The 10000-nt window shown below is 37.7% G+C and overlaps 1 protein-coding gene and 1 pseudogene across 1 annotated transcript in view; one reads left to right on the top strand and one right to left on the bottom strand.

Annotated features, from left to right (window-relative positions):
* The window catches only part of LOC131800248 (uncharacterized), a 6147-nt gene extending 4030 nt beyond the window's left edge, over positions 1-2117 (bottom strand). Inside the window, exons 1-2 of the mRNA XM_066172935.1 lie at positions 1866-2117; positions 1-94 (exon numbers count right to left, since the gene is read on the bottom strand). The exon at positions 1-94 is cut by the window's left edge and continues 3 nt beyond it. Coding sequence (XP_066029032.1) covers positions 1-94; positions 1866-2117 — 346 coding nt within the window. The remainder of the gene's footprint in view (positions 95-1865) is intronic.
* Positions 2118-7706: 5589 nt separating this feature from the next.
* LOC131773416 (uncharacterized) overlaps positions 7707-10000 on the top strand; it is a 10240-nt pseudogene continuing 7946 nt past the window's right edge.

Raw genomic sequence — 10000 nt, 5'->3', positions numbered from 1 at the left:
GAATCAAGACCGCGTAGTTCGTGAACGGCATCCACCATTTTGAAGTGTCAGCTTTGCCTTGGTTTTTCCCATCTTCGCTGGTGAATCCGACAATCTAGAGGAAGACATCGAAAGAAGGTAATAACATTTTCTTTGCTATCTTCATTTCCTCAAAAAATGGCATGATATCGCTATCTTAAAGCCAAAGAGAACCCTTTTGAACCTATGAAGACTTCTAAACACCGCTCTCAACATGTTCATTGATTTCACTGCAAATACAATGCAATGGTTTTTAAGTTTTGACCGGTAATAATTGCAACAATCATTGTCAATGATGGACTTGTAATTGATATATGTGTCTATTTGAATGTAAATATTCTACCCACTACACCAGTGGAGTATCTTTTAATTCAAATGCATGACAAAAGTTCTGATACATGGTTGGAGAGGTTTCATTAAGATTTTGAGGTGATGGGAAATGTACAAGGAAGCAGGCAAAATATGTTTTGATTCTGATTTATGTCAGTCACAAGATGCAGGAAAAATTATGTTCCTAGCCAGGTAATTTGCTCAGTGTCAGGCCCGTGAAACCCCTGCTTAAGCTTATAGTATTCAGTGAGATATTATGGAAGCCAGTGTTGCCATAATGCCTGTTGTTGTTGGTCTTCTTACTACAGGACTGGCATCCAAACATTCTTGAGCCATGGAAACCAAACGTGGAATGTTTTGCTTAACACCTACTTTGAAAAGAATTTTACCGAGGGAAAAAATATCACTGGCTTCATTAATTCTTTGCAGGAGGAAAGGAGCTGTCACATGCGTTTCCAAAATCGATGATGTTGTCATGTTTGTTACTCACAAGAAAATTATTAGCCTTCAAATCACAGTGAAGAAAGCCTTTTGTGTGAATGTGTGAAAGGGCTTCTGTCAAATCATGTGAAATAATTAACCAGTCATTTGTTATGAGTGAGCTTTGCACATTCTGTATTGTTGCACTGTTTTTCTGACAAGACAATAGTTTGCTTATTGTTACAGATGTATTGTCTTCCCCTTTAAACTCCATTATTAAGGAAATGGGCTGCTTTTGAAGCTGCACACCTATTATGGTTGGGATATTTTTATGTGCGAGTGCCTGCATAATGTGAGCCTCCTTCATTATCTCTGTGGTGTCCTGCATCAGAGACTGTCTTTCCACAACCTTTATATCAAAATCGTGTGTACTGTTTCAGAAGGCATCGACGATAGGATCCTTCTCCCAGTATTATATTCTCTCCATTGGTTGGAAGAAGTTCAGTATGATTGATTAAGTTTACAGTGGATTATTTGGTACTTACATTCCTTTTAAAAAACTGGAAAATGAAGGCAAATATATTATAGAGAGTGTGCTTAAATAAATGCTAGATTGCAACACAAGTAAAGGTGAAGATTGTTGATCTCATTGTTTGGCATGCAAATTACTGCAAAGTAACTAGAAACATTACTCCTCCTCCAGATGGACTAGACATAAGCATTGGGTTTTATTTTTTTCTTGGCGTGCTCTCCCTCGACGCTGCCGCTTTTTCTCAATTGCATCTTTCTTTTTTGGAGCTGAAGTTCCTTCACTTTTGTTTGTGCTTCAGCAAAGCTTATTTTAAATATTTTCTCAAAGTAGCCATTCACTTTTGAATAAATGTGTTTTACAGCAGTTTTAATGGCTTTTTGCGTTGGTTTCACTTTACTTTGTGTCACCCCACTTTCAATAAGGGCCTCTTTTAAAAGTTTTCGGGTTTTGAAAGTTTCTCCACTAAGGAAAAATTATGGATGGCATAATAGTGCACTTGACAACCTCCACAATTTGACAGTGTGTGCTGTTTCTTCTGCGCTGTATTAAGAGCTTTCCAGTTTACCATTGAAAACGTGTCTTGGTACTGGGCACTGGCTTTTGAGTTCATCTTTCGGAAAGAGCTGTAAATTGCTTTGGATTTCTTGACGTAGGTGGAACGTTGGACTGCAAAGACTTCCTGACTATCACCCTCGAACGCTGCAAGGTAATTCTTCCACTTTTCACTAGGGTTAGTTTCAACCGAAGCACTTCCAACCTTACGAAAGATCTCCTTTACAGCAACTCTTGCAAATCCACAATTAAAAATGACAGACATTTTCATTTTACACGAATACACTTAGCTCGTTATCGAGTAGTACCGTTGTCAGGGAACAAAACCTTGAAGAGTTTCAAGGAATCAGTGCGATAACTTTGCGCCAAAATTGTAATTCAGTCTCCTTATATGATACTACTTGGGACAAAATTACAAACATTCTTTATTCTTACCGCCCAAATTTGCAATTGTGTTTTATTAGAACTGTCAAAGGTGATCTAACCCTGCATTTACATAGATGTAATTGACCTCAGAAAACGAGAAAAAGAAATAAATATAATCAAAAGTATACATAGTTTGCCTGTATTACTTCTGAGATTGCTCCAATTAGTATTTGGTAGTGTATCAGCCGTTAAATTATTGCTTCTGAACACTCGCGTGACTCGTGTGTCAAAATGGCGGACACTGAGTTGAATTACGTGACTGCGAGTTTTCAAAATTCCCACCTCTTAGACAGTTTTAATTTGTCTTTTTTCCAAATAAATAGGAACCTGTGGGATTACTTTCGTTGATAGCGGTTGGAACCAGGTAAAGGCTAAGATGTTTTTGGGTGAAAACCATGATAGAGGAAGCAGCTTCGCAGAGACAAAACTTGATTTAATCTGCCTAACACATCTCTCTTTTTTTTTGGCAGCCATTCCAAGTGGGAAAACAATGAAAAACGTCTCAAATATTCATAGTGATAACTGCATTTTGATTTGCCTTATGTTTAGTGGTGGGAATTTGCTCAAGAAAGCAACCAACGAATTTGGCGCCTAAATTAACTGTTTTTGGCTGTTGAGAGTATCATATTATGCTGTCACAATTCAGTCCGAGAAAGATGGTAGTGATACACATTTCTGCCAAGTATGAGAAAAATCCCTCGCAAAATAGCTGTTATTCTCAATTTTGTGAAAATATGGGTTAAAGACAGTGTGACTTAGGCCTTAATTAACCTTAGTTGGTGCCATTCTTTATTTTAAGCTTGGCCCCTAGTTTTAATTCCTCATCTTGGCAGGAGATTAATTTTCTTTCAACTAATGAATAAGTATTGTCATCGAAAGAAAACAGAAAATAGTCTCTATCCTGGCCTTCGTTTTCTGTTGAACAAGAAGCAGTGTAGTTAAAGGATGAGCTCCCAAGAAAATAAAGTCACCTTACCTAATGCAATGGTGTTTGAGGAATGAACATACCATGAATGAAAATGAGAGGGAATTTTTTAAGGTTTTTGAACCTCAAAAGTATGCAGCACAAGATAGTCTTCCGTTTATTGCTAAATGCTTCTGCGTTTCAAATTTGATGGGTGCTTTTTGATCAAATTAATTAAGATGTACACGGAATTTTCTTACCTTTTTGTGTCTTCCTGATTAAAGTCCTGCACGTCGTGGCGAAGAAAAAGTGCCCAGCGTCAGAAAAAAAAAAACAACAAGAAAACTCTTGGGCCGCAAGGCTGGGATTTTTTTTTTTTTCAAGTTTTCAAGTTTATTATTAAGTTTGCAGGAAAATCTTTGTACAATAATCACCTCCTGCAAATAGCGAGCTAATCTAGGCAGGCGGTGTTAAGGGCATACGACACGAATTACAAAAACACGAATTATGCGAATTACTCGATTTTGCATACATTATTTGACAAAAGAGGGAAAAGGTGATAAAAAGTAAATTAATATATTATGTTTGAATTATAATTAAGATGCCTTTTTTATTTCAGAAATAAGAGTGCTAGTGTCAGCATAACTATCCAGACTTCCTAGAGTTGCAAATAGTAATGCTTGAATTTTCTTTTTGAATATGTGCCTGGGCAGACTTTGATAGCTCTCGGGAATACTGTTCCAAATTTTTGCCCCAACGATAGAAAAAGAGTTTTTATGATGATTAAGCCTAGAATAGTTAATATAGTAGTTACCAGAAAATGCTGATCGGGTATTATACTGATGTATGTCTTGTGTAGAAATAAAAAGATTGCAGATATTTTTAGGTGCAGAGTTAGTGGTTATATCAAGCATTAAGATTGATGAAAGTTTGAAGTAGAGCATTGTTATTGGCAGGATGTTAGATTGCGCGAAATAGGGAATCGCATGCATTCTGAAAGGCAGAAAGTAGATCAAGCGAACAGCTCTCTTTTGGAGTATAAGAATTTTTTCTAAATAAGATTTGGAGACTTGGCCCCAGGCAATGAGGCCGTAAGATATATAGGGAGAAATTAAAGAATTATAAATACTTAGAAGTGTTTTTAAGGGGACAAAGTGTCTTAGTCTCCAAATAATTCCAATATTTTTGCTGATTTTTAAAGCAATATAATTAATGTGATGTTTCCAAGATAAATGTTGGTCAATTATTACCCCTAGGTATTTAACATGATCCTTACGTTCAAGATCAAAAAAATGTTTTAGTGCGGCTATCATAGGCCTTAATGCGGATGTTAAAATTAATGCGTTTTTTGATATGGATGAAAAATTATATAGTTTGTTTTTTTAATATTTAACGAGAGTTTATTAGCGATTAACCAGCCGACTACCTTAAATAGTTCACAGTTGATGATAGTTTCGAGAGATTTTAGGTTTTTATCAGCATATAAAAGGTTAGTGTCATCAGCAAAGAGATAAAGGTTAGTTTGTCAGAGGCCATGTAAATGTCATTTACATAAATAAGAAACAGTAGGGGACCAAGTGCACTCCCCTGAGGAATGCCGCAAAGGGTATTTTCCTTTCTAGATATGTGGGGACCAACTTGCGTGGTTTGGATTCTATTTGACAGATAGGAGGAGAACCAATCGTTTACCATACCACGAATGCTGTAGTGGGATAATTTATGAAGGAGGATAGAGTGATTGACAGTATCAAATGCTTTTTGAAGGTCAATAAATACACCACAGGAGAACATTCCCTTGTCCATGTTTGATTGAATTTTGTTAACAATATCAAGGATTGCATGCTCGGTTGAGCGCTGTTCACGGAAACCGTACTGAGACTTATAGAATAGGTTATGTTTGCTAAGAAAGGACTTTAGGCGGTTGTACATAATTTTCTCGAGGAGTCTATTAAAGACCGAGAGAAGTGATATTGGATGATAGTTCCCCGGTTCAGCTTCATCCCCATCCTTAAATACTGGAATGATCTTGGCATGCTTAAGTTTGGGGGGGAAAATACCCCTTTGAACCGAGTTGTTTATAAGAGTTGCCAGAGGGGCTGATATAATATGACATGAACATTTAAGTAATCGAGTTGGACACGAGTTTAGTCCATGGGACTTGTTTGTTGGCGTAAGCATTATTTCAAGCTCGATTTCAGAAGAAAGAACAGAGTCAAACACAAAAGAGCAGGAAGGAACATTTAATGGGAGGTAATCACGAAAAGTAATCTATTTCATAACACTCTATTCATGCTCAGTTGAAATAAGATATGGGAAATAATATTGCACAGCGGTCTAAGCCAAGCTGGAACAGCTTGGCTTAGGGTAGCAGTGTTTTGACACACGCAAATTTGGTCTGGGTGGGTGGGTGGGCTGTTCCTTCCTTAACTGCTCCGCTGGCTGAGACTAAGCATGAAAGGAGTGTTATTCTGCTTCGACTCAATATTTATACCCTTAGAACACCCTTGTGCACATGTCTGCGTGCATTGAATCGCAAGGGATGTGTTAATTTAATGTATTTCAGTTTCGCATATCATTAGGAGTGTTATGAATAGACTTATCGCTACTTGGTAGATCAGAGGCGAGACGGTTTCCAATAGAAGCAAAATGGCGGTTGAGTATATTAGCATTTTCTAGGTTGTTTTGGAAATAATTATGGAAGTAAATTTTTTTACTAAGACGAGTTAATGTTGAGATTTTATTTCTATACATCTTAAAGAGTTTAATATTACCCCCGTCAAGAAGTTTATTTTTCATTTTAATGGATTTTCAAATTCCTTTTGTAATCCATGGTTTAGAAAAAGATTTGAGCTTCCGCCGGGATATTGGTTTTAATGGAGCGTGCTTATTGATCAACTTATTTAATTTATTGTAAAAAGAAGAGAAAGCCTTATCGATATTAGTTTAATTACGGGAGAATATGTCAACCCAATCAATAAGTGACAAGTTGTGTATAAAATTTTCTTCAGAAAATTGGGAAAAATCGCGCACAAGAGGTCTCTGGGGTTTGCCTTTGACTACAAGCGAGCTTGTTAAATAAAACTGCGAGAAGTGGTCTAAATATCAGAGATTATATTGCCACTAATGATATTCTCATTAACTTTGTTTGTAAATATATTGTCGATTAACGAGAAAGAATTTCTGTGCACACGAGTTGGTTTGTCAATACAAGGAGTTAAGTTAAGGCTCTGGAGAGTTAGAAGAAAATCTTGTGCATAGTTGCAAGAATCAAAGGAAAGGAGATTAATATTAGCGTCAGTCATGACATACAGGCTTGCCAGTAGCTATAAGGTTTTCTGCGGTTTCCTCAAAATACTTTAGGAAAAGCTCAGGTGAATTATGCTGACGATATAACACTCCGCAGATTATGTTTGCTGCATTTGTTTGAAAAATTTCAACCCATAATGCCTGAAAAGCTTCGTTAGAGCTTTTCTCTAAAATTGTGTATCTTAACTCTGAATCAATATACATGCCGACGCCACCCGCTGAAAGAGGTGTCGGGACGTATTCAAAAGTGTAACCTGTGATTTCAGGATTGAAGTCCATAGAATTTGCATTTCTAATTCTGGTTTCGGCTACTCCAATAACACTGATATGATAATTAAGTTCATCGAGCAAATGGGTTTGGAAGTTTTCAAGATTACCTTTTAAGCTGCTAACATTGTTATGAAAAAAAGATAAATGACTATCAGAACGTTGTTCATTTAACTGATTTTTTAGCTGACTAAAACTATTCGGGGAATAGTATCTACAGCGGATGGGATAAATAGCAGAGAAATCTGTGTCGTAAAATTTACTGTTTACAGAGTTCAGACTGAAGATATCAATGTCATACAGGCTAGGTAATCGTTCAAGATATTTTTTAGAAGGAAGGTTATCATTTGTTAAGAGATTATTATATTTGCCATGGCACTGGATTATGGAGCTCTGCCCATGGTACGGTGATTCAAGGAAGAAAGCTTTGTTTTGCTTAACTTCGGTTGAAATCGGCATTGCTAAATATGAGAGCACTAAAATCTTCTAGTTACAGTCATACAAATACTTACCTGAGTGCTTCCTGTTCATCTTGGATGATCCGAGAGAGACCGTCAGGGCAACGGACTTTTAAAGAACGTGAATCTTCTGATCTGCGAAGGAAAATGGTTCCGTTTTTGACCCAGCAGAACTGAAAACCAAACCTGGTCTTGAATGACTTGGCGTTCCCGTACAACTCCTGCATTCTCGGTGTAAGATGGTCAAGGATTAATATTTTGGACATGTCCTGACTCTCTTCTAAACCAACGACTCGAGCCGCCACGCTCGAGGCATGCCTTCTCGCCACCATGACATTATTTCTCGCAAGTCTCCTTACGAATTTGCAAATGATTGTTGATGTGAAATTATTAGTGCCTAAATTGACTTTCTTGAACGCTTTAAGCAGAGCTTCAAAAAGTATGTCTGACCGTTACGCACACATGCGCATCAAAATGGGATATGCCATGTATCAGCTCAGCCAATAAGCAGGCATGAAATTTCCCGCCTTTCTTTTGGCTGTCAATCAAAGTTGTATCATCCAATGGAGTGACCACAAATTTCCCGCTTTGCACGCGTAGTTGGCATTGCTCCTCTAGCGATCCTCGAAACGTCAAAACAAGTGAAGATGGAATGGATTCGGACAGTGACGTCGGTGAATTAATAGAACTTCAAGAATCTTGTAGCAATGGAATCAAGTGACAGATTTCGAACAGCAGCGACACTAGCGATGCTGATGGGTGTCAGAGAAAAACGAGACGACCAAAACTGAGGCGAAGACCGACAAGACAAGTGCGTCTTCCTTCGTGTAAACATCACTACGAAGAGGACAACTCGGATGATGACGGGCTCTTTGATTCAATTAAAACAGTTTCAGATTGCAGCAAAATAGTTTCAGCAGCAAAAGATGGGTTTGCATCTTCAAATGAAAGCGAAAGTGGTTTAGCAGATCTTCCACGTCCGTATGTGCCGTATATAAAAGGAAGCGACCAATGATTGGCAATCTCCTTCGTCTCAAGATACAGAAAACAAGCAGTTGTCCACTTTTTCGGTTGATAGTGATTGTAGTAGTCATACAGAGATCAATGCTGCGGTTGTGAATGAAGAAACAGAAGATCAAACTCGTGCATATCTGTTGTCCAACTCTAGCGGTTCAAACGGTGAAGAACTCGATTCGTGTGACGATTCGAGTCGAAACGATAGCAGTTCAGATGATAGTGACAAGGATTCTTTCATTTCGGACGATGGAAGTGATCTCACAAACGTATTTACGAAGAGCATTTACGAAGGATCTAATTTGTCTGTGGGTGCAAGTTGTATTCTCATTACGCAGTTTAGTCGCAAGTACAAGCTTCCCCGTAAAGCTCAGAATGATCTACTCACTTTACTTAAGTTACATTGTCCTGAGGGGGTTGAAATTGCTTTACCCCAAACTTACAAGGAACTGTTAAAAAAGACTATGCCATCACTAGCCAACATTGCGAAAGTACGGGTTTGTTCGATTTGCAGAAAAGAAGGAGATGCCACGGAGTGTGAAGATGGACATCCTGTGGGAAGACCAACTAAAGAGGATTCATACTTCATCGAATTACCCCTGGAACCACAGCTGAAAATGATTATTGAAGGTAACCTTTTAATCATTATGTTATATGAGGTAGATAGAACTTAACATTACCAGAAAGTAATCAATTCCTGCGCCTATAAATTTTTAACCTGTCAACGGCTTGCAGTGGGCATGACAACACAGTTTGAATGTGAGGCTCGATCACGATTTAATATGCAGCGGAGCCCCTCTATTTTGTATTCATAGAAGTGAACACTCTGATTTTTCAGTATAACCAAAAACTGATGTGGAAAGGTTAGTTTCAGTGTAACAAACTCAACTGCGGGGCCAACCCAAACATTATTTACCAATGCACAACATTGGAGTCTGGCTTTGATCGTTCATAAGCCAATCCAAAAAGAGAATTATCTCTACAATTCAAAGTGTTGGCGGGTCCGGCTGAGTTCATTGCACTTTAAAAGATAATCGGTGGCTGTTTGAGAGAGTGGACACTGTGGAAGCAAACAAAGCATGCAAGCCATGGGTGTGAGCCATACCAAAGTTCTTACCATGCTACAGAAATACAGCCAATCAGATTGCAGGAAAGCTGTTGTATATTTGTCAGAATTTCCCCAAACCTTCCTATTATGCACTGAATTGATTGTGTAAAGCTATTATGACATGGTATAAAATAGGTATGCATGACTCTCTCACGATATACTATAAAGTATCCCACAAGTCACTTGTAATTTCTTTGCATACTTGCGGCTGAAGGCTTGTGTGTGTACAAAGAAAATACAAGTGACTTGTGGGATATTTCTAATTATATTAGGTTACTCTGCATACATAATGTCAGCATCATGAAGTGTCCCAAACCATTTATATTCCATGGAAACATCTTATCAGCGTTTACCTCTTGAGCTTTCAATGTTGCTTCACATCTCCTCGTCACATTACATCTTCGTGTATAGGTCACAAAGTGTCTTATGAAATGATACAAAAATTTTCACTTAAACTGCCTTTGTCTTGACAGAAATTATTCTTGCACCCTTATTACTTTAACAAGCTCCAGTCATAAATATTTAATCAGTTAATTAGTTTATCAATTGAATCATCTATCGTGTCAAGGTATCATTCTGTGTTTAGATAAAAGAGAAAATAGATGAAAAGTTTCTCCTTTTTATTTTGTTATTCTCAGGTCCAAATGTAATTGCTTTTCAGAGAA

This window comes from Pocillopora verrucosa, chromosome 10 (assembly GCF_036669915.1).
Source record: "Pocillopora verrucosa isolate sample1 chromosome 10, ASM3666991v2, whole genome shotgun sequence".
In the NCBI taxonomy this organism is placed as follows: domain Eukaryota; kingdom Metazoa; phylum Cnidaria; class Anthozoa; order Scleractinia; family Pocilloporidae; genus Pocillopora; species Pocillopora verrucosa.
The sequence above is the reverse complement of the archived record's forward strand: the minus strand, read 5'-3'. Positions and strand labels throughout refer to the sequence as shown.